This window comes from Berghia stephanieae, chromosome 11 (genome assembly GCF_034508935.2).
Source record: "Berghia stephanieae isolate SIO BIC M18660-M18661 chromosome 11, UCSD_Bste_1.3, whole genome shotgun sequence".
In the NCBI taxonomy this organism is placed as follows: Eukaryota; Metazoa; Mollusca; class Gastropoda; order Nudibranchia; family Aeolidiidae; genus Berghia; species Berghia stephanieae.
Genome location: NC_088370.1, coordinates 29,111,309 through 29,137,069, shown reverse-complemented (window position 1 = coordinate 29,137,069; position 25,761 = coordinate 29,111,309). Strand labels below are relative to the sequence as shown.

The 25,761-nt window shown below is 36.1% G+C and overlaps 1 protein-coding gene across 2 annotated transcripts; it reads right to left on the bottom strand.

Moving 5' to 3' along the window:
- Window positions 1-1,875: 1,875 nt before the first annotated feature.
- LOC144956684 (TAF5-like RNA polymerase II p300/CBP-associated factor-associated factor 65 kDa subunit 5L) lies at window positions 1,876-25,662 on the bottom strand. 2 transcript variants are annotated; one of them, XR_013641999.1, is made up of 15 exons: window positions 25,456-25,638; window positions 21,456-21,613; window positions 20,529-20,647; window positions 19,168-19,294; window positions 18,458-18,521; window positions 17,763-17,817; window positions 16,637-16,886; window positions 14,338-14,532; window positions 12,697-12,812; window positions 12,311-12,392; window positions 10,835-10,946; window positions 9,303-9,471; window positions 7,417-7,597; window positions 3,037-3,609; window positions 1,876-2,850 (listed from the first exon to the last, which is right to left on the bottom strand). XR_013641999.1 is itself a non-coding variant. In XM_078887339.1 (14 exons), the coding sequence occupies exons 1-14, from the start codon at window positions 25,522-25,524 to the stop codon at window positions 3,492-3,494; spliced, it is 1,815 nt and encodes a 604-aa protein (XP_078743465.1). In that variant the 5' UTR covers window positions 25,525-25,662; the 3' UTR covers window positions 1,876-3,491. The 2 variants fall into 2 exon arrangements, 1 of the variants encoding a protein (XP_078743465.1); XM_078887339.1 differs by having other exon boundaries at window positions 1,876-3,609; window positions 25,456-25,662.
- Window positions 25,663-25,761: the final 99 nt, after the last annotated feature.

The following is a 25,761-nucleotide window of genomic DNA, read 5'->3' as shown; positions in this document are numbered from 1 at the left end:
CGTTAATAATTATAAAATTGAACATAACAATAACAGTTAAAGATAGGGGATTTACAAGGAAAACAAATATCATCTCTCAAAAAAGGTACTTTACACGTCTCCCTCCCAGCTAAGGATTTCCGCCAGCACCAGGCGAATTCCCCCCCCCCCCCCCCCCCCCCCCCCCCCCCAACGATCAATCCCAATCCAGAACAAAGACAAGAGAGCAAGATGGAAAAGGAAAACACGAATGAGGGATAGAAGACACAGTCCAGTCAAGTGACTTGCCCACCCACCAGAGGAGGTCAGAAGACCCCATCCAGAAGAGGGACATAATGTCCTGACTACTGGGATAGTAATTTATGGTCTTTTATTTCATTTATCAACATCAATGCTTTATCAATGTATATACAACAGTATGGTTGAGTATAGAGGATGTATAGATCTTGTTGTGACTTTAGTACGATAGCAAAATACTAATAGTGTCTGAATTGCCAAAACATGAGGATAATCTTTCAAAGAGGGATAGTTTTTAGGTTTAAGGGTTTCACGACGCTTGCAACACACGTAGGTTATATCAGCGCCAGTAAAAAGGAAGAAAATGGGATAGTAAAAAGTTCTAGAATTACAATTAAAGCACACAAGAAAAGGTAAGACGAAGGGGAATTGTACAAATAAGGAATTGGTGTAGATTCCAAGAGCGTACCATCAATGTACTTAGTTTGAGATCACCTAAAAGTCTCATCCAGATACGACACAGGCCCCCTACAAATACAAAGAGGAATACACTCAAATGCTTACATTATAAATTCAAAATAACATATAATAATACATAACAGAGATGACTAACAATGAAAAAAATATAATCTCCCAAAACTATAATACTACTACTTTCGACTGTTTTCCTCCCATCAAAGGTCTCCGCCGGTCAGAGTCAGGACAAAACTAGGTAATCTCATTCCAAGACAAAGACAGAAATTATTGCAAAACATGAATAGGGGTATAGGAGACACAGCAAGTGCCTCCCTGCCCACTATGGGAGGTCAGGAACCCCACCCGGTTCCCTGCCCACTATGGGAGGCCAGGAACCCCACCCAGAAAGAGGGATAGAGTAACTGATCGTATCAAATGCTGTCGAGTAATCTAGGAAGAGTTAACATCAATACTTTACCGTGCCACACTCCCGCAACATTAAAATGTCATTTGTTATTCTTAGTAATACAGTCTCTGTACTCTGACCTTGTCGGTAGACAAATTGACAGTTAGTTATCTCGTGAGGTGTTTGACATTAACAGAGACGCCAACTTTAAATTTGGCTCACAGGAATTTCAGACATCACTCGGAGGAATTTCTGCAAACAAGAAAAGGGAATTGGGATGATATTTGCCATTGTGTTTACATATTGTATAATTCTATATAGATAACTGATTAATAAATGTTCTTTTTACTAAAATTGCTTCAGCACCACTTTTTCTAGAAAAATGGCATGTTCTAAATAGGATGACGGTTTTAGCTCCTCCAAGAAGTATAATAACAGTGATAATAATTATAATCATTACCATAATAATAATACTTTACTTACTTTCTCTTTGGTGTTTCCTAAACACATAAGGTCGAATAATAATAATAATAATGATGATAAAAAAAAAGTAATGGTAATAATAATAATAATCTAGGTCCTTGGAAAAGTAAAATGAGTACCTGGCCGTTAACAGCGTTGTTTTTGTCCGAAAAATTGTAATATTGCCTAACAGGCGTCATGTCCCGTCCTACATGTTAAATGTTGCTGTTGACCGGGGACCCCTTGTAAAGCGCTTTTAGCACAATTAGTGGATATTGCACTATATAAAGCTCAATTATTTAGGTGCATAGTGAATAAAAAACATAACACCAGTGTGACAAAAAATTTACTATTATTTTATTTACAAAATTTACAGAAAAAAAACCCCACAAATAACACGACATAGGTGGAGAGCAACAGGTTTTCAAATAATATTATCTCAAAACATGATAGAAATATAGCGCATGTTGGGTTAATTTCTGGGCAGATTATTACAGTCCCACTCACACACACACTGCTTCACTCACCCCTTCCAAACACATACACACTGCTTCACGCACTGCACTCGACACACACACACACACACATTGCTTCGATGACCCACCCCCTCCTCACACTCGCACACACACTGCTTTCACGCACCCCTTCCACACACACACACACTGCTTTCACGCACCCCTTCCACACACACACACACACTGCACTCAATACACATACACACTGATTCGATGACCCCCCCCCCTCCTCACACACGACAAACACACTCCACACTCATACTCATACTAACCAACAAGACATGCTACATATTTCTCTGCCCTCTGTCTGGAATTTAAGTGATAAATTCACGTTTTTATTGCTGGACTAAAGAAAGAAGGGTTTTGAGCCCGACATATTTGGTATTTTGTTCTCTTACTTTTTACAGTTCACAACTTCTACTTCGAGCAGCTTAGTGTTAGAAAAAGAAAGAGCTCTAATAATGACCTGAGTTAGAGACGATCTTTTTTGGATCGTGGATAGCTCATACAGTAGAGTCACGCTCTCACCGGCCAGGCGGAGTTGTCGTACCAGTAAGGTTGCGGGTTCAAACCCCCATCACCGCCGCAAAAAATATTTTATTCTCTATTGTCTTCTGTCACTTTCCTACTCACTTCATCTCTTAGTATTAGAAAAAGCACCTTTTCTCAATGTCTCATAAATCATGGCTGACACTTGTTGGCACTGAGCTTCGACTCAAGTGTATTTTGTCTTAAGCTTCTCTTATTTTTAGTGAATGGATACCCACGGAAAGAACTTACTGTCATCAGGGGTGACTTTGCCTCTTGGGGTGACTTGCCTCAACCGTTTTGGAGCATTTTGAGTATTCTCAGGCTTGTTGCAATTATTTTCCTGATTAGAGGACTTGATTTTTTATCAAAAGAAGTAACTGTTACAAAACTAGGCATAATCCAGTTTGTCCAAATCTATAGAGGCAAAGTCACCCCTGAAGGCTAAGTGACACCAGTTGACGGTACTCAACAAACCAAAGAAGCTGCCAAAGCGTCCCAGTCTCAGTCCGAAGATAAGGAGGCAATCGGCAATAAGTCGAGTAAATCATACACAAATTCTTCGATTTGAATAAACTTGAAAGTTAAGTACGTAGTCTGAACACCACATAATCTATTTGACCAAAGAGTTACTAAGCTGCCAGAAGCTGTGGATTGTAAAAAGAAATAAACAAAAAATGAATAAAGCAACTCCAAAACAGATCAAAATACCAAACACAGAACGTTTCAGCCTCAAAATCTTTCTTTAGCCAACAACAAAAAAACAATTAAATCAAATAAATAACTTAAAAACTCAAATGGACGGCAGAGAAAAAACGTTCCGTGTTTTGTTTTTCAAATTCTTTTTTGAAGCTGTTATATTCATTTTTGTTCAATACTTTTAACAGTCTATTTTATCATGGATCGTGTCAAGAACTTGTTCCTGTAGCCATGAGAACGTTGAAAGGAGCAAACTTGAGATAGGAGACAAGGGCTGACTTGGTTGGAAAGGCTCCGATCAGATCTGGACTAGATTCACCCTCTCTCCTGGTAGAAAAAAAAGACATAAAATTATATTAGTATTAGGTACCACAATAGACGTCATTTTTGTGGCAGAGAAAAACCCTATATATTTTGGGTCAAGAAAAGGACTATTTTTAAACCTGGTCATTCAAGCATTCAGGGCAATATCCACTAAATGTGCTCAGAGCACTTTACAAGGGGTCCCTGGTCAACAGCAACATTTAACATGTAGGACGGGACATGACGCCTGTTAGGCGATATTACAATTTTTCGGACAAAGACAACGCTGTTAACGGCCAGGTACTCCTTTACACCTGAGTACGGTGAGAGAATGTGAGTAAAGAGCCTTTTCCAAGGACTCTATTATGCGCTGAGCGCGAGGCTCGAACCCAGGAGCTTCCGATCCGAAAGCGAGTGTCATACCAGTAGACCACAAAGCCGCACAAGCATCAATACCCCGGCCATTATAAAACGTACAGAGCTAACTTTGGTATCGTCTGAAAGAGGAAGGTTTCAGCTTTATTTCTACACCGCTTCAACAATAAAAAATGGGCATTAAGGGTGGAAAACTTCTGTTTTAAAACTTAACAGCAGCAAAAAATCCCTGAAATATTATTGATATAAACTTTGAACCGAGTCTGTCTAAAAGACAAACATCTTAAACCCTATTTCTAACAATTTGTTTTAATTATGTAGCGTTGTTTAATGGCCGAGGTTCGCATTTTTAAAAAGCATTTGGTGGAATATGGGCTATATAAAATAAATAAAAAGAAATTGAGCTTTTATATAGCGCAACATCCACTAAATGTGCTCAAAGCACTTTACAAGGGGTCCCAACCAACAGCAACATGTAACATGTAGAACAAAACATGATGCCTATTAGTCGATATTACAATTTTTTTGTGACAAAGACAATGCTGTCAACGGCCAGGTACTCATTTTACACCCAAGTACGGTGAGAGAATGTGAGTAAAGAGCCTTTTCCAAGGACTCAGCTACGCGCTGAGCGAGGCTCGAACAGGACCTTCGAATCCTAAAGTGGGTGTCATATCACAAGACCACATAGCTGCACTATAACTGGGCTATATATAAATATACTCATGGATACTCATACATTGTCCCTTTCAAATTTGGAACAAATTGATTTAAAAAATGGCAAAGCTCGTCATCATTTGCTCGTGATCATTAAGTTTGGAACTCTCGGTGGATTTGTTTGTTTGTGTTTCTCAGGGTTGGATGATAAAAAGAAATTCTAGATTTACGATTAAAAGCACAGGATAAAAAGTAAAATAAAGGGGAATGGTTCAAATATGGAACAGATGAAGAGAAACGGTTTACAAGGAAAAAAAAAAAATCTCCAATAAACAATAGCAATACATTTGACTGTTTCCCTCTGGCCGGGGTCAGGACAAAACTAAGTAATCTCATTCCAAGACAAAGACAGAAAGCAAGTTGGAAAACAGATATAGGGGGGGAGAACTACACAACCACTATGGGAGGTGAAAAAAAACCCAGAGCTGCCAACCCTTCACATTCCAAAAAGTGGAATCAGAACCTCAGAAAATAGTAATTTGAGACAAAAAAATAGGAATTTGTCACCAAAGGATAAATAAAAATTACCACCAAACATATAAATACAGTATTCTGGCACAGCCGGAAAATGATAACATGTATTAGATAATTAAACAGGGAACGGGAGTCCAATTCATCTTCCTATTAACATCCAGATTGGGAATCGTTAAAAGTATATTCTTTTCACCTTTTTCCTTCCCCTCCTCCATTTTTTTCATATTATTATCATTATTTTTAAAAATCTGAATTTTAGAGACAATGGCGGAAGGGTGGAAAGGAAGCATGAAAATAATTAGGAATGATTCTGCCAAAAGCAGAAGGGTTGGCAAGTATGAAAACCCCCTTCCACTTGGTGGATTCGATTTAGATCAACTGGGGTTACCTTCAGTATTAGTCATAAAAAATATGGCAAAGGGCAGAGTAAAGATGGGAGATATTTTTAGATCCGCCATTCATTCTGTACGACGGATTTCAGAAATGTGTGTCAATGTCAAAAAAAAATAAAAAAATATATGTATATATATATATATATATATATAATAATATATATATATATATATATATATATATATATATATATATATATATATATATATATATATATATATATATGTGTGGCGCTCTGGGAAAACAGGGTCAAACCTACGATATTTCAAAATTGAGTTGGTGGTATAGGCCAAAGGCCAACACATTACTGAGCAATATGTTCTTCATTTTACCTCGATATCTTGATTAGATCCTAAGATATGGGTGTTTATGTCCGCAGGGGGGCAGAAATGGGAAATTGAGAAAATTAGCAGTTAAAGTCAGAGTAATGTTTTTTTCACAGCAACGGCACTTAAAACCCCATTAGTAAGCTATATCAACCATTCAAAGCTTGCTTGATCATAGTAAAATGAATATAATGATTAAAGACAAGATAGGAATATAATCCGATATAAAATCGGATAAAACAACGGAATCATCATTGTTAAGATTACGAAGTCTCGCAAGTTGTTGACTGGAAGTCGCCGTTTTTTACAAGTTTCGAAGCGAAAGTTGCCGCTCAGATCACAAAGCTACGACAGTTTTAAATTTAAAACACACTAGAACGTGAAAAAAGATATCAAATATATTGGTAAATGTTCAATGGGATGCTATGTAGTAATTAAAACACATTATTTGTTAGTTTTGTGCGTAAGAGGTGATAGTAAAAGAGAACTATTTTCGCTTCTCGTGTAACGAGAGTCTCCTCATGCGCAAAACATCGTGGGAATGGAATTCGTAGTAAATTCATGCAACCCATTCAACAGCTGAGTTCATGACCTTTCGAATGATACCAAACAGATGAGGTTTGTGATCGAAAGGATAAAGAAAATGAAGCCCGAAACTTGGAAGTTTAAAATCATATTTTGAACTAGGGTTTTGGTTGTTACCTTCATCCTTAGACAAAGAAGTAAGTTTATTAAAAACGATTTTAAAAGTATTTAGAAGCCACTTTATGGCTTTATACTTGGTGAATTGAAAGTTAATATGATGGCCTTCTGATTTCTACCATAAACCCAAAATAGCCAAATAAAGTCCATCGAGCATTTTTTGCTTGTATCTGCGTTACATTCTCAGCGACTTTGACCCGGTTTTCTCTGAGCGCCACACACACACACACACATATATATATATATATATATATATATATATATATATATATATATATATATATATATATATATATATATATATATATATATAACTTTGCCTAGCTGGCATCATGTCTTGTCCAACATGTTAAGTGTTCCTGTTGGCTAGGGACCTCTTGTAAAGCACTTTGAGCAAGTTTAGTGGATATTGCGCTATATAAACGCTAAATTTAAATTTTAAAATAAAGGATGACCTTGATTTGTGTTAACAAAATATTCCAGCTGGAAATTATCACCAATGCATCATTGGAGAGTGGTTTTCCAAAAGCAGTTAAATAAATTTTTCCACTTTTTGAGATTTTGCCTTCAATAACTAAATTGAAACCTAACCTTAATTTTAAGAATCCATTTTTATACAAGATTTTCCTTAAAATTGATACAAGTTTGACGTTTATTGACAATAAAATAATTGGCTCAAAGAGAGAGTCTAGGGGGAAAAAAATTCTCAATTTCTCAAAATCAGAAAAACTGCCAATAACGAGTTTTGGAAAACCACTCAACAATTGTAAATAAAAGACTTCATCAACAATTCTTAACACACTCCCCCTTGCCCCCCCCCCCCCCACCGTTCTAATGAACTTACAAAGGTGCATCATGAGATTTCTTGACATCCCAGATACGAACACAACAGTCAGCCCCACCAGATGCGAGTACAGCACTACTTTCATCAAAGGCCAGGGAGTAAACGAGGTCACTGTGTCCGCGTAACTCTTTCAGCACCTGGCCGGATCCAAGGTCCCACACACGAATACGACGATCTTCACCTGAAAGTTAAAAAATACAAATTAAAAAAAAATATAAAAAATTGAGCTTTTATATAGGGCAATATTCACTAAATGTGCTCAAAGCGTTTTACAAGGGGTCCCTGGCCAACAGCAACATTTAACATTTAGGACGGGACATGAGGCCTGTTAGGCAATATTACAATTTTTTTTGGACAGAGACAACGATGTTCACGATCAGGTTTTCATTTTAAACCTGAGTACGGTGAGAGAATGTGAATAAAGAGCATTCTCCAAGGACTCAACTATGCGCAGAGCGAGGCTCGAACCCAGGATCTTCCGATCCGAAAGCGAGTGTCATAACACATGACCACATAGCCGCACATTCCATACACGTGTAACCAAATATTTTCTTCTCAACATGACTGACACCTGAATAGTGTTTTGTCTCTCTATTCAACTGCTCTCTTTTAAAATCTTTTTTTTTTTGATGATTAGGAAGTGAAAGGTCAAAGGCTGAAACGTCGTTTGTTTTGTGTTGTTTCCTTATATAGAAGTCACATTTACTCCCTTTATCTTTCTCTCCAAAGAAGAAGACCCTCTATACACCCTAAAAAAACCCTCACCAACCTGCTGATGCCGGTAACTTTCCATCAAGAGAGAACGTCAGAGACAGGATAGATCTTCTGTGAGACTGGCAGATGGAAGTACACTCGAGCACGGAAATCTCAAACTTGGTACAATTCCCCGATTTAATCCCTCTATTTTGTTAGTATTGGTAACATGAAAATCTCGAAGAGTTTCAGGGGCCAACACGGAAATCTCGAACAAACTGGATATTCCCTTGCGATCAGCTGAATTCTTTTTAAAAAAAAAAATTATTTGTGTTGAACGGAAACGAAAGATGCAATCGCTCTCCCCGTAGCACTAAGTGACAGTTAATGTGTTACGCCTGCATGTGTAGCATATATTATGCGTGTATGTATGTATGTTGAACTGAGGAGGAATTGCGAAGCATGTTTGACCAGCGTCTTACACACACCACCAATCACTCCAGCATTACCTCACTTTATGACTTTATGGTACTTAATCTGAGGTGCCAGTACCACAGCAAAATGACCAGTATCGTGGGGCCTTAGGCAGTAACTGTTACGTATTAAAATGATACAGACAATTAGGGGTGGGGAAGGTGGGATGAGAGCTGTGTGAGAGTAATGCCCTTCCTGTCTCTTTAGCCTGAGGGCGTTACGTGAGGAGTGATAGTGATTTTAGGTACCGGATTCGTAGGAAATGATGTCGCGTGCTGAGTGTGTAATCCACAATGCAATATGCTGGCTTTGACTTTTTATCAAGCACGAGCAGTGGGAATTGTCATTTCATTTCTATAACTGCAAGTGAACAAGTCAAACGCACTAAACGCAACACCAGTGAAAACTCTCTTCATAATTTTGTAAAAGATGGCTGAGAAAAGGACATTGAATTATCTCATTATCAACTCTTGACAGAGTTCACAATAACGGAGAGTTATCATTATAATATGACTTTTATCAAGACCACCTTTACCTCCCTCATATCCTTTGTAAAATACTCAACATGGAAACCTCAAAAACACTGAAATCTCGAAAAAATAGGCCCGGCCCGACTTTTTCGACATTTCCCTGTGAGTGTATAACCCTGCGAGTGTATAACCCTCCAACCCCCCCTCCCCACCTCCCTCCCCCCAAAAAAACAAAACAACCCCACCAACCTGCTGATGCCAGTAATTTTCCATCAGGAGAGAATGCCAGAGACAGGATAGATCCTCTGTGAGACTGGAACAGCCTGACTGTCCTGCCGTCATTGATATTCCAGAATCGAACCGTCTTATCCCCAGATCCTGTGGCCAGGTAACTACTGTTTGGGTGAAACTCTACACACTGAAACAAAGAAAATAAAGGAAATTTTTAAAAATAAAAAATCTGAGCATATATATAGCACAATATGTCCACTAAAGGTACTCAAAGCGCCTTACACGGTGCCCCTATCCAACAGCAACACTTAATAAGTAGGATGAGACATGACGTCTGATAGGTGATATTACAATTTTTTTTTTTTTTCGGACAGAGACAACGATGTTAATGGCCAGGAACTCATTTTACATTGGAGCACATTGAGAGAAATAGCCTTTTTCAAATATTCAACTACGCACTACTTGGAGTGGGATTCAAACCCAGGACCTTCCGATTTGAAGGTGAATGTCATAACACAAGACCACATAGTTATGTGAATTTTAGAGGTGTTGACTCATTCAACCGTAACATCGGCTATCTCGCTTATGCATAAACCTTCTTTCACCACTAACACCGTTTATCAGTATAAAGTAATAAACAAAAATGAATATAACAGACCCTCAGTGGTGTAATGTTAACACGTCTGACCGTCATCAGGAGGTCTGCGGTTCAGTCCCCAGTCAAGGAAGACAGATTTTTTTAGGATGGTTGTTTTCTTGATTTGTTTTTCTCTCGCTTTGCCAGGCACTATTTAATACACATTTTTTTTCAGATCTTTATCTTGCACCAGAACCTGCTCCTTATTTTCTCGATTAGATAAAACTAAGAAATCAACAAGAAATCAAACAATTTACGTTTACTCAAAGGATAGATTTTATGAAATTCAGAGTGGGAGTCTGGAGTGAGAGAATCCCAAGTAAGAGAGAAATTGAGTGCAACTGCAGGCTTTACATAGCCGGGTTGAGGGAGAGCAGCAGACATAGGAATGACCATCATTGCTATGGTCAAAACTGTAGCCGTATATATTTATTTACAACTAGAGATTCCTATAAAGGTGATTTCATTATTTAAAAAACAAAAATCTAGAGTTTTTTTACAGTGCAATATCCACCAAACATGCTCAAAGTGCTTTACAAAGGATCCCAAGCCAACAGCAACACACATTTAACAAGTCGGACTACATTTTCTTTTCAGACGGAGGCAACGCTGTTAACAGTCAGGTACATCTAAGTACAGTGATAGCATGTGATTAAGAGCCTTTTCCAGGACTCTACTTTGCACCGCTTGGAGTGGAACTCGAAGCCAGGACCTTCCAGTCTGAAGATGAATGTAATACCACTAAACCACATGTCGCACAGGGCAGTACCAAAGACTCTTACTTTTAATCCAGCAGGAAATCACGGCACCCAAAAGGAAAAAACAAAACGACCTCAAACAATTCGGTAAGTTTGAAATTTCAAATTCATCTTTAAAAAATCATCTACAATCTACATTGCTATCTATCACTTACATCAACGTCAAATGTGTGTCCTACAAATGACCTGAGTGGATAGGTCCTGTCAAAAGACCAAAGTTTGGCTGTGGTGTCGTGGCAACAACTGGCAAACCAAGAATCTGATGGGCTGGAAATAAAGATAAATGTCATATTATAATAATAATAATAAAAATAATAGTAATAATAACAATAACAGTAAGAGCAATAATAATAATAATAATAATAATAATAATAATAATAATAATAGTAATAAAAATAGGAACAGCGATGATAATAATAACAGTAATAACAAAAACAGTAAGAGTAATAATGATAATAATAATACTAATACACTACTACTACTACTACTACTACTACTACTACTAATAATAAATAATAATAATAATAATAATACTATGACTAATAATAATTATAGACTCTTCTGTAATGCAACTTTTCCACAAGATATTGGCAATTTACATCAATATAAAAACCCTTTTCATAAATTATGTATAAAGGATGTCAACATTTAAGGATTTCTGGAACACAAAGAATGATTTGATTCGCCGAATGATCCAGAATGAACAAAAATGAGGAAAGAACCTCTGTGCAAATGCGTGGGACAGCTAAATGGAGTGGGGGGTTATCTGAGGAATGCAAAGGTCGGGTGTTCAGAAATTTCTTTACACAAGTTCTGTAAGGTACCGAGGGATAGAATATGAAAGCCAATATACAGAGGGAACTGGTTAAAAACCCTCAAGTTGAATTTTAAATTGAAAAATTGAAAAAGCAATTAATGTAGATGAGAAATTAGGGAGCAGGCACTGGTGTAAGGTGAATATTTGAAAAAGTGAGTATGAAACAGTGCCAGATGAAACAGGAAAGACAAATACAAGAACCCCCCCCCCCAAAAAAAAAATCAGCCTGCCTCGACTATCGGGGTACGGTGATATTAAATTCTTTCTTTTTTTATCTTGTATTTATCTTTCCTATTATATCTGGTGCTGTTCCAGAGGGGGTGATTATTTTTTGTCCGATTCATACTATAGAAACCAGGATAAATTCTGGTTTAATGAGCCAAATGGCCCCTGAAGACTACTTTTTTTTTTGTTTGTGCATCACTCAAACCTTTTAATATGTGTCAGTAGTGCATGACATAATCAGTCGGAAGGTGAAAATTTTGGATTTGCAAATTTTTTTCATTTTATGAAAGAATAAGCTCCCCAGAGCATTTTAATCTTTATTTGAAGTAGATCGGATGATTTTTCATGAAGTTATGGTAAGATGTATGGGAAAGGTATCTAGCAACTTTTATCAAATTTCATACTTTTTCAACTTGACTAGCTGTAAAAAATATTTAGAAATGAAATTAAGCTTTGATATTTACCAAAGAACTCATTTTAGATAAAAATTGACCTTCTAACTAAACTTGGCAATATCTCAGTTCAAACCTTTTCACCATCCGACTGATTATGTCATTCACTGTAACATATTGTCATTCTAATGTCTTACCTGATACAGCAATCCCAGACAGGCCAATTGTGTCCCTGGTATATCACAGTATTGGACTGAGTCTTCATGTCCCACAGACGCACTGGACGAGAAGGAAAAAAAACCTGTCAATTTCTATTCATTACTTACTTCCTTAATCGATGGAGGAAGCAAAACTTTGTAAATGAACAAACAAAAGCGATTTACTTACACAAGGATTAAATAACACTTCAAATTTCTTAAAATCGTGTAGTCTGGCATCAACATTCATTTTCAGTAAGTTTTAATGATATAGAGATGATTGTTCTGAATTTTTTAGCCAAAATTCTACGAATATTTCGTAATAGTAGGCAGGTCTGCCCTAGATATACAAATGAAATCTGTGCACGGCAAGGCAGAATTCTCACCTGTCCTATCAGCAGAACATGACAGAACATACTGATTGCTGTGAGACAAGAACTGTGCCTTGAACACATTACTCCTATGCCCAACCAACTTGGCCACCTCAGTACTGGTGTTAATTCTGAAAAAAAAAAAAAAAAAAGAAAAAGATAAGTAAGAGTGAAAACAGGCAGTTGCTACATACAGTCAACAATCAATAAGGGATAATGCCACATGAACGCATACGATGATGAGGTATGAAAAATAGCCATAAATTAAAAAAAAAAAACAAACAAAAGAAACAAAAACCCCAACAAGAATGATTATAACGACAGCTTTATGAAAAAAAAAAGAACAAAACACTAAACCTGGAACATTTCGGGCTCAAAACCTTTTTTCATCCTACAAGAAAAACCCCCCAAAAACAATGAAAACATAAATATAATTCTAAAAAATCAAATCAACGGCACAACGCGCCGAATATTTCTATGCTGTTGATTCTGGTTTTTAAAAATTGTATTTATGTCTTCATTGCTTTTTTTTTTTAGCTGAAGATGGGTTTAGAGCAAGAAATGTTCTGTGTTTGGAATTATATATGAACTTCTGGGTCAAGAAACAATAAAATTTTTAAGTACACTAAAAGAGTGCATGATTGTTAAAATGATTAAATGATAGAAATAAAATAATGATTACGATACTTAGCAAAATGAGTACAATGAGTGAAAATGTATAAGAATAAGCAATTTTTTACACAAAAAGTTTGCACCACTAAAACAATCCATAGTTTTCCAAAATGACCCAGTACTGGAATAGTTTTGTGGCGAATGTTAAAAACACAACCTCATATTTCAATTGAAACTGATTACTTGTTGATAAAATTCCCTGCAAACTTTAGCCAAAGTCTTTTTTATTTTTAGAAAAATGAGATGGCTAATCGAGGGTTGTATTTATCTCTCTTGGTGGACAACATAATGTAGTAATTTGATTTACTTTTCTTTTTGTTGTAATGAAATGGGTTAGTTTCACCCTATGGCTGAAATTACATCAGGTCACAGTGAAAACATATATATGACTGTGCTGAAAGGTCATTTTTATGAAGTTATTTGGGAAAAAACTTAGGAAAAAAATCGCTTTTCATCATTCTTTGGTGTGTGTGTGTGTGTGTGTGTGTGTGTGTGTGTAGGGGAATAAATGATGAAAAATAAGCCAAAAACTGACGATCTAGCATCAAATTTTAGTATTTATAAATTTTTAAAGGAAAAAGTGTGGACAAAAGTTGATTCTCTGCCCACAATTTCTTGAACATCTGAGAAACCATTTCTGTTATTCTATTGAAGCTAGATTGCCAGTTTTTGTTTTATTTTACATTATTCAATTGATAGAAACTGATGAAATTTGTTCCTTAGTTTATCCAAATAATTTATTATAGAATATATTTTGTGGTGAATGTCACAAAAACGGCCCTTTTGTACAGCCTCATATACTTATTACATATTATAAATAATATATCCAATATTTATATACCCCAAAAAATAGTCGACTTACTGGATCAATCAACCTTCTGATTACCTGTCAGATGCTACCATATGTATAAATAAATAAATATTTATATATATATATATATATATATATATATATATATATATATATATAAAAGTTAAGTTCACCTGGTGAGCATTTTCTCCTTGAGCTCTTGCTCTGTGCTGTGTATAAAATCAGAGGCCAGAGCAATTCGACTGATATCTACATCTGGTGGCTCTGGAGAGAACACGTCTGGCTCCAGACTCCACACGTTGATAGTTGAGTCTTCAAATGTACCGGCTAATCGTGTTCTGTCTGGAGAAATTGTCGTTGAGGTCAACCTGAACATTGAGAAAAGAGATAAGAAAATAATTTTTTGTTGAGATTGTAATTAAGAGCTGGCTGCTTGCCCTGTGATATGTAATACTTGATTTATAAAGCCTGCGTAATCCACAAAAAGCTCTTAGGCACAGGCAACAATAAGCAAGACAAAGAACTGAATAAGTGTGTATGAAAGGTGCCAGACAAAGCTAGAAATAAAAATACAAGAAAAAAAAAACATCCCAAAAAATCAGTCAACCTCGACTGGGGATCGAACCTCAGACCTTCTGATTACCTGTCAGACGTGCTATCATTACAATGAAGTCTGTCCTACTGTGTGGATGTGAAACTTGGAACTCATTGCAGGCATGTATAAGGAGGCTACATATTTTCGTAAACAGGTGTATGCATATGCTACTCAGAATAAAATGGATGGATAGAAGTAAGAATGAAGAAGTTTGGAAAAGAATGCAGCAGAAACCCAGTGGAGAGGAAATAGGAAGAAGACGATGGAGGTGGATTAGACATACCCTTAGAAAGAATGACTTCACTATAACAAAGAAAGTATTGGACTGGAACCCTCAGGACAGAAGATCAAGGGGAAGGCTGTGGGGAATATGGAGAAGAATTAAAAAAGCTGATATACAGAGAAAGATGGAAACTGTTTGTCCGTGGCCTATACCCTGGCCCAGGGTGAAAAAGGCAACGATGATATGACGACATTCGACAGGTAATCAGAAGGTCTGAAGTTCGATCCCCAATCGAGGGCGACTGATTTTTTTGGGATGGATTTTTTCTCGTATTTTTCTTTCTTGCTTTGTCTGGCACCTTTCATACACACTTGTTCAGTTCTTTATCTTACACAGATGCCTGCTCCTTAATTTCTTAATTTGATATTAACAATAAGTAACACAAAACACAAATACTATTACACTCAAAGCCTGCCTGAATAGGAAGGTTGTCAAAAGTGTCCTGAAATTACTGAACTCGGGAGATTCTTTGGTTTCTTTATCTAACTTGTTCCAGACATTTGGAACCCTGGCATAGATGAGTCCTTGGAAAAGGCTCTTTACTCACATTCTCTCACTGTACTCAGGTGTAAAATGAGTATCTGGTCTTTAACGATATCTAATTCTGAAGATTTCTATCTATTCCTATATAAATTCTGGTTTAAAAATCATCACGATCACGATTTTCATCTTAAAAGGGACAAAGTGGTCGTTAGTCTGGAATAGACACCTTGGCAATACAAATAGTAAAAAAAAAAAGAAAAAAAGGCATTTATCTTGTTCTACATGTTCAATGAGGCTGTCCTCTTGAGACCCCTTTGTAGAATGCTTTGAACACAAATTTAATGCACATTGTGCGTAATAACAGAAAAAGAAAAAAAAAAAAAAAGAAAGTGAAACTTCAGAGCCATAGAGTCCAAGTTTATCCCAATTTCTATTACGTGAAACGGACCATGGCAATTGCTTGCAACCTTTTGGACAGTATGATATAGTCAATAGCAAATTACTTTCCACCAGATCAAACAGATCAAGCTACCCGATCACAATTAGGTGAACGAGGTGGAAGGGCATAAAATTTTTTTTAGACTTGACCAGCGATCGAATTGAAGTCCCTCAGCATGTGAAGCAAATGCTCTACCACACTGAGATATTAGGACCCCGTTATCTTGAGACGCTCTGAACAAATTGAATGGATATTGTGCCGTACAGAAGATCGTGTTTAAAAAACAAAACAAAAAACCACCCAAAACAGAGCATTTATATAGCGCAATATCCACTAAACATGCTCAAAGCTCTTTAAAAGGTGTCCCTGACCAACAGCAACATGTAACATATAGAACGAGACAGGACTCCTATTAGGCGATAATATAACTTTTTTCCCCGACAGATACAACACTGTTAACAGCCAGGTACTCATTTTACACCTGAGTATGGTGAGTGGGTCGAACCCAGGACCTTCCGATCCGAAAGCGAGTGTCATACCACAAGACCAAAGTGTTGGGATATAGGGACCCCCATTATCTTGAGATGCTTTGTAAAATTCTTTGACAAAATTTTATGGATATTGTGCCTTGTTAAAAAGCTCATGTTTTTATTTGTCCAAACGTCCCCTTACCCTTGGTATGTGTTGAGAAATGAGTAGAAACAAATGGACGGTAAACTGGGAGGCATCGCCTCCACAGCTTTGATGGCCGCCTCCAATTTCTCTAGTAGACTTTGTTCTTGGCTTCCCCGTTCTTCCCCCGCAGCCTCTTTCTTGATTTCACAGCCTATTTCCTGCTTTACGCTGAATTCTTCTTTATCCATTACCACTCGGGAGAGTTCTATTTTACCATTGGGGGTATGAGATTCATCATCGTCTTGGACTGTTGTGAAAACAATAAAGAAGAATTTAAAAAAAAACAAAAAAAAACAACATAAAATTGATCTTTATATAGCGCAATATCCACTAAATGTGCTCAAAGTGCTTTACAAGGGGTCCCTGGTCAACAGCAACATTTAACATGTAAGACGGGACATGACGCCTGTTAGGCAATATTACAATTTTTCGGACAAAGACAACGCTGTCGACGGCCAGGTACTCATTTTACACCTGAGTACGGTGAGAGAATGTGAATGAAGAGTCTTTTCCAAGGACTCAACTATGCGCCGAGTGCGAGGCCTGAACCCAGGACATCCGATCCGAAAGCGAGTGTCATACCACAAGACCACATAGCCGCACAATTTACTGTACAGATATAGAGCTCTAGAATTTGTCCTTTGAATTAAAGTAGTAGTCCTTCAGAGTCGTTAGGTAGACAATAGCAATTACTTGTTATCCCTCGGATAGGACACTCTTCTATTACAAAGTACTTTTTGCCAGATCTAACAGATCAAGCAACTCATTCACTATTGGAAGTTCCCGGGTTCAAGCCCTGCTTTAGACACTTTTGTTATTTTCCTTGGGCAAGATTATCAACCCCCAATTTGCTCACTTTACACAACATGGGTGATTCTTGTTGATATCAGACATCTCGTTTGATGGATTATCTATATTCCTTCAAGGTAACAGGATCTAACAATGCCATGCAAAAGAGCACTATTTAAAAAAAAATGTAATAATTTCTTTTCTTTGCAGTTTAGGAAGCAACGTATTATTAACTCCTCAATTAATTAAAGCTATTCTTTCATACTTTAACATTCATTGACACAATATTTCATGACCAAAAATTAAAAAAAAAAAAAAGTATGAATGTTCTTACCATTGACTTGAATATGTTTATTGAACAACTGTAAAACTATCATACTGGTCTTCAGCTAAAGGAAGGAAAATTGGAATTTGTGTCATATTTATTTGAAAGAAGAAAAAGAAGAAGAAGAAGAAGAAGAAGAAGAAGAAGAAGAAGAAGAAGAAGAAGAAGAAGAAGAGAAGAAAGAAGAAAAAGAAGAAGAAGAAGAAGAAGGAGGAGGAGGAGGAGGAGGAGGAGGAAGAGGAGGAGGAGGGGGAGGAGGAGGAGGAATTACACATTATAAATAATTCAGGAATCTTTACTTGTTGGGGAAGAACTTTTAACCTCTGTTGATTTCGATTACTTGTGCGCTAAATTTGCCTCTGTTATCTTCAGCAGTTAGAAAAGTTGATTATTGATCAAAGGAAATACCAGCAATAAAAGTGAATATGTTCAAAGTGGCACAAATCTCCAGACAATCTGACACCCGATGTTGTACATTGGATTTACGGATATTCCCTCTACTAACATTGAGGAAATATGCTGCATTATGGGTGATCGTAAAAGCTACCTTATTATCTGTATTAATTGGGTTTTAATGCCTTACTGCTGATCAAAGGTTTAGCCAAAAAAGTGTCAAGCACCATTATACTCCTAGACCTAAGATTTACATCTCACTGAACTCGATAATTGAAAAAAAAATAATAAAAAAATAATGGTTTTCTTACCTTTAAGTGCCTCATTATGTAATCCAATGCAGCTTGTGTTATGTTTAGAACAAACTTGTGCTCTCTGTGTCAAAAAGTGACAATAAAATGTTACTAAATTGAGAAAACAAAAAATAACAGTTGCAAACTCAGGATTAAATTATTATTATTTTTTTTAAACTGAAACTTTATGCAGACACATCTGCCGACCCCAATCTGAAATCTGAATTCCATTAAAAAGATATATTGTGTACACACCTTTTTTTCCCATTCGCCAGGTGATTGGGAAATATATTAAAGTTTTTAAAACTCTTTCAGCGCTGATGCTACATTTGCATTTCCATCACAAAATGGCTGACACCTGATTGAGGCAGCATGAGAATGACATGCTAAAACAAAGCGACATTCAAATTCAGCACAAAATCTCAATTAAAATACCCCGCTAGAGCCAATTGAAGGTTCTGATGAAAGAAATGATACCAATGGTTCAATCTACAGTACTTTTGTAGAAATGTAGGATTGGATTATATTATTATTTTTTCCTTTCAAGACCGGCCGCACTGTACGGCCACTGACCAGTAAAACAGATTCTGCTCTGGCCACACAGTGCGCCCAATGTCGCTGAAAGAGTTAATATTCTGAATTCTGAAATTATATGGGAAATCGGCAAACTTCATACATGTTACTTCAAATGATTGCTCTTTTTAGAAGCTGTTAATGATAAAACATACCGATATTTTGAGATTTCTCTGCTAGAGACAACATCAGCCTTTGATTCCATCTCCCGTAAGATATGCAACAATTGTCTTTGACTTTGTTCTTGAAAGGTATCGGAATGCCTTTCCAAAAATTTATGGGCTGTTGAAGAAATTAAAAAAAAAAAAAACTGTAAAAAGGCAATTTAAAAATGACATTCACCCCCTTTGACTATACTTAGATGATATGCAGAAAAAATTAATAGACCATTTAAAAAGATTTAAAAAAGAAAAGAAAGAAGGAATGGATAAGCAATCTTCAAATATTAATGTTATTTGCCAGCCAGATGTAACGTACCAATACACAAAACAATGTGTAAGCTTGAACGTTTATAGTCCGATTAATACAATTTAGTGAGAACTATTCATAAAAATGACTGGCTCATGATTCAGGAACAGCGTTCCAGTCTTTGATGGTGTGGGATGCAAATGGACACTTGAAAACGTTTGAATTTGCATATTGGCATTTTTGTGGTTTTGAGTGGGTTTTTCTTTGAATGCAAGAATTTCATTGTATGTCTAGTTGCTCTTGTAAGATGGCCGTCATTTTGTCTGTAAATTTGAACAATGGAGTTAATTGTTGTTCTTTCTAAGGAAGACCATCCAAGCTGTGTGATTATTTCTGTTATGCTACTATGGGGGACTGTAGTCATTGAAGAGAAATCTTGCAGTGCGGCGCTGTATAGCTTCGATTGGTTTTATATCAGAATCAGATTGTAAGGATAGGTCCCAAACTCTACTTGAGTAGTCTGAGATTGATCTTACCAGTGTAATGTAGGCATTTTCTTTCTCAGTTTTGCAGGGCAGAATGTGGAAATGTGTTGTTACATATCGATGTGATATTAAATTATTATTTCCAGAAAGGATCAATAAAGTATATTTTATCTTATCATACCCTGTCCACTATGGGAGGGAAAAAACCCCACAAATAATCAACCCCAGCTGCCCAAGATTCAAATTTAATCCTACAGCCATTCCATCTCTAATATTTTGTTAGTATCCTATTGATTAGATTTCAATATTTCAAAACAGGTTTTGACTTCAAGATAAGATAATGTATACTTTATTGATCCTGAATGGAAATTATCATAAGTTACACATCAGTCATTATTATATTTTTAAAAAAATTTATCAATTATCATGAACTAATTGGTAAAAATACTAAGCTAATATAAGGTAAAAAAAAACAAAACAAAAAACAAAACAAAACAAGAATAACATAATGATTAAACATCTGACCTTTGTGCTTTATATATCTTTAAAAAAAAAATTGAACCAGGCTATTAACTGGAATATTGTGAGCAAGGAAAACTTCTGGACAATCCGAATTGTCTTACCTGGGACTCTATGACCATTGCACAACATCTCCAAATAGATATGAACAAAAATAGGATAAAGTACAGGTTGTAGAAGAGCATCATATGGCTTGATAGCACCAGAAATGAACATCTTTAATCTGTGATTGCACCAAAAAAAAAAGAAAAATAAAAAATAAAAGTTCAAAATATGAGAATAATTCAGAGATGCCTGATAAAACAAATAAATAAATAAAAAACCTTGAAAGTGTTTATCGTAAAGACCATATTATATGAAAATATTTTGTACACAGCTTCTCTTCATCAAATGGCATCACTCTTAAACAGTGATGATAATGACGATTTGTCAAAAAGGAGGAAAAATCTACCTGTCCGTCAGTCAAGCCCAAATCTAATGCAAAAATAACATAGCTAATCATAGTTACTTAATATAGTACTAGTTCTAAAGCACATCTATTCTGATCATTAGACACAACCAGACCTTTTGCAAATATAATTTAATGAATTGTCATTTCCAATTAAATATTTTAGAGGCCTAAAACTTTTGACCAAAAGACCAGGAGGTTAACTTATGTTAACTATGGCGACTACAATTTTTACCTCCTAAAAATTACGAATTTTTCGATTTCCAAGTTGGAAGGTCTGATATTATCATGTTTTGGATCTCAAAGCGTATTAACCCTCTCCTTACCACCTGCATCAAAATTGTCACATTTGTTACGACACAATATACATTTTTTAAAATTCAGATTTTTTAAAGGTTGAAGAATTACTTAGAACATAAAGTTGTTTTGTAGATAGCTAGTTTGAGTTTTAAAAAAAACAAACAATTTTTCTGCTGGGCAAGCTGCCATTTTGGGAGACTACTGTAAATGATCGGTAAGGAGAGAGTTGACATATGAGAAATCATGCTTGTTTGCAAGTCTGCTTATTACTATTAGATCATACTTAGTATATTGCTGGTCACAGGCCGTCGTATCTCCCGATATACTGCTCAATGATAGAGTGTTTTCCAGGTTTGTCTGTAACTTCATTCTTTTTTGGACAGACATGGTGGGGATGTCTTGAACCTTCTTCCCATCTCTCTTTGAAGGCATTTCACTTTCCTATTGTTTGGAGAAAAAAACCCAAAAAACACAACAAATTACAAAAAGAAATAAAAGAAAACGTTTTAGAAAATTCAAATTGGAACAGGTAACTGGAAGAAACTGCATTTGTGTATCCTAAATAAGTTTTACTTTGTCTTTTTATAAAATAAACATTCAAAATAAACTTTTTGACTCATCCCCAATAATACACAGTGTGACAAACAATGGTACATCATTTTAATTTTGTACATAATTCTAAAATTTTGTATGCTTCTGGAAAATAATCTATGGAGAATGGGGTAAACGGGGTAGGTGTAGATATATATATATATATATATATATAATATATATATATATATATATATATATATATATATTTTATATATATATATATATATTATATACTATATATATATTAAGTTATATATAATATATATATCAGACAGTGCACCTGAATACGACAGACTGGACTGAAAATTATGTCTCTATCCAGGGGTGTTGTTAATCTGTAGTTCTCAACATGGTGTAAAAAGGTGTGTGGTGAGACCCGTGTATACATAATGATGAGATGTGCGGACCAGCGCCTGTGATTTGACAAGTCCAACACACATTAGAATGTATAATTTTTTCCTGTTGATAATGGATTTACCAGTCGCTCTTTCACCCTTCAACACTGTTGAGTCAACCATTGCTCCATTCCATGCTTGTCTGCAATGATTTTCATCTGCTCGCAGATCATGGCGCCAGAAGTCTGTGCATCTAAAGCTCTCACCTGCTTAAATTTAAATCTGCTATGTGGTCTTGCGGTTTGACACTCGCTTTAGGATCGGAAGGTCATGGGTTTGAACCTCGTTGGTGCATAGTTGAGTCCTTGGAAAAGACTCTTAAACTCATTCTCTCACCGTATTCAGGTGTAAAATGAGTACCTGGCCATTTTCTCTGTCCAAAAAAAAAAATAATAATATCGCCTAACAGGCGTCATGTCTTGTCCTAAATGCTAAATGTTGCTGTTGGACAGGGACCCCTTGTAAAGCGCTTTGAGCATATTTAGTGGATATTGCACTACATAAAATCTCAATTATTATTATTCTATTTAAATCATGACAGCACTCTGTCAATGGCCTCATTTAATGCAAGTCCTTTATGGTTCATGGCTGTTGGTCTCAATCTTGTCCTAGTTCTTGAGTATTGTTGGCAGACTGTTGTGGGGAATCCTGTACTTTGCAGCAATTTCCATTGGTTGTCATCATCTTTTTGTCGGTATCAGCAAAGATTTGCAGCTTGACATCAATTGCAAGGACTTTTCTTGATCAGAATAGACATCTTGATTCGCTAGTGAGGTTATCAGCAATCGGTGACTGATAAAGATGCTATTGATAGACTGGGTCCCTATGCATATCTTTATTGCATGCTGTGACCACTCGTTACAGAGCCACCCCTTCAACTGTCAACAGAGAGAGAGAGAAGGAGAGGGGGAGCCAGTCTGTGGACCTAATATGTGAGTCCATTCATACACATGTACCCGTCCGTGAAAAAGGATAAGACACGACACCAAAACCAATGCACATTGAGGGGCGATGAGGACAAAACATTTTTCTTTTTCTAATTAGCTAAATTATCAATTGATATTTTATAATTCTATACATAAAATTCCAAGAATAAAATTACTTCTCAGCATTATTTGTTGAGAGTTATTTTTTTTTCTTGACCTCAACTTAACCTGAGTACAACGGTACTCATTTAGCAACACAATGAAACTTTGATGCTTAAAGTTAAAGCTAAAAAAACAAAACAAAAACAAATGGAATGGAGGATTCAATTTCATCAACAAAGACAGATGATTTTTGGACATTTTGGGTTTCCACATTGTTTATTCACCTTAACAACACCGTCCTCTCATCTCTCATTTGTCTTTAGTGTTTCATTCTTCATGTTTTGTTGATAAAGGGGAAAACCCAAAACGTCTGCATCCTCTGTCTTCCTTTTAATGTAATTGATGCTTCCATTCCATTTGACTCTTGCTACTAATTTAGCAACAAGCAACACAGCTGGGTTTTCTAAAAATCTGATTCTCGAAATTTTGTTTGTTTTGTTATGATGTTTAGTTTTATGAAATTTGAGACTGAACTTGCGGACCACAAGCGAATTTCATTTTTAATCTGCATGTGAGTTAGATACTGGCTTATTTATTGCATTAAAATTCCTCTGGTTATGGAGAAATTCCATATACAGGCGCCAGTTCAATGACTATTAGTAGTAAACATACGTAATTGCTCTCCTTGAATTAGATTTATTAATAACCATAGAAAGAAACAAATTGACCTCTATCAAGTCACTAAAATGACGATTTTTAATCATTATCATGGCAGTTAAGTGAAAGTTGTGCAGCTTTCCTGGTTTGTTTTCAGTTGTACCTTAGAGTCCCGGGCATTCCAACTTTAATAAAAAGTAGCGTCAATTGCCAAGGACCTTGACAGTTGTCAAATCGTCAATTGCCAAGGACCGTGTCCTTTCATCAACTATGCATGTGTACTTTTACTTTTAACTGCCACGGAGTACCTTAAGTGTCATGAAGTGATGTATTGCCACAGAGTGATGTTATTAATATTAATTAATACTCTCTTTTACTCTTCTTTCTCTCTCCCTGTCATTTTCTCTCTCTCTCTCTCTCATATTTCCTCTTTTTGTCACGGACCTTTGCCAGTTGATTCAACTATTTACTATTAACTGCCACGGATTGATCCTGTTGCTTGCACAAATGTTTTACATTAATTGTTCCTTATTAAGACGATGTGCAGTATATATTTCCTTTAAAATAAAGGAAATCTTACTTTTCTTTTTTAATCTAGGACTTGGCAGGGATTTACTACTACTTCGGCATTCTGTTGTTGTTTTTTTTTTGCTGAATTCGATATCAACAGTAATTTTTGTTTTGATATTATTTTAACTTGTCTTGGAATTCGTGAAAAGACATAAAAATGAAAAACAAATGCCAACAAGTGTTGACTCGATCCTTTCCACAACGATTGACAAGGAATGAGTGAATGGAAATGGAAGAAAGTAGAAAGTGACGTGATTCGAGATTCGTATGCGCGCAAATGGAGGCTCGACTGAAATCACCACAAGCAGCTGAAGAGTTCCAATTTGACTCCTTGGCAGTTGATGAACCGTCAACTACCAAGGACTCACTCCTTGGCAATTGACACTTCCTTAATAAAATATTAAATTGTACACATGCAAAATTTATCTGTTTAATTTTGAATCCTAACAGTCCAGTTTCTCTATTTGGATATATAAAATGGTGAGCAATTCAGTACATTGAATTTCTCATTCTCTACAATAATTGATGAAAACAGAGCAGCTATGTCTTTCATACACATTTCTGTTCTGAAAAAAGAATATTGATGATAAACTAGACAGGTCTAGTCTAGTTTTGCGATTTTTGGAATGGAATTTGGAAATGGGATGATAACAAAATTAATTTTAATCTTTTGCCTTTTGCAATCCATTAGTAATCGACAAAGTCTTGATCTAAATGAGTGAGAGAGGGAGTTCATCCCCTGTACTCTGTCGTCTTTTCCGCAGATTTGGATTTGGATAACCAACAAAAACCAAAATGGGTCAGATTCTTTTCATAAATATCTGCAAAAACAACGTGAGTTATTGCAGGTTAATGATGTAGATAAGTGATAATTGAATTAATAGTCAGTCACGGGGACACAAACACACACACACACACACACACACACACACACACACATAGAGCCTCTTAAGAGCAGTTCACTCAGGAGTCCAGCTTGAGTTTGAGTTTGAGTTTGAGTTTAAGTCAGTGTCAGTGTGGGGTCTGTTTTTCAACTTACGTGAAATTGCCGTCTCTTCATATAGCGACTGATGGTTGATCGGATATGATCAGTCTTTGATCTCTTCATACTTGATATGTAAAAAGACGTACAAATAAGTCATAACATTAGTAGAACATCTTCACGGCGAGAACAATCTGAGAGATAGAAAAACAACTTTCAATGGTAAACAACTTTGTGCAGGATGCACTCTTTTCTTATGAAAGTAGAAATTTATAGAGTATCGTCCAACTTTTGAAAATACTTTTCAATGAATGGAGATCGTTGAATATGAACACGAAACACATGTTTTTGAGTCTGTGTGAC

What these genes read in the sequence shown, in the direction of transcription:
- LOC144956684 (XM_078887339.1), bottom strand. Translation starts at nt 25,524, where the DNA reads ATGAAGAGATCAAAGACTGATCATATCCGATCAACCATCAGTCGCTAT. An exon ending in TAAACATATTCAAGTCAATG is followed by an intron (nt 16,887 to 17,762) that starts GTAAGAACATTC and finishes TTTTCACAACAG; the next exon opens with TCCAAGACGATGATGAATCT. An exon ending in AAAATTACTGGCATCAGCAG is followed by an intron (nt 7,598 to 9,302) that starts GTTGGTGGGGTT and finishes TTTAACTTTCAG; the next exon opens with GTGAAGATCGTCGTATTCGT.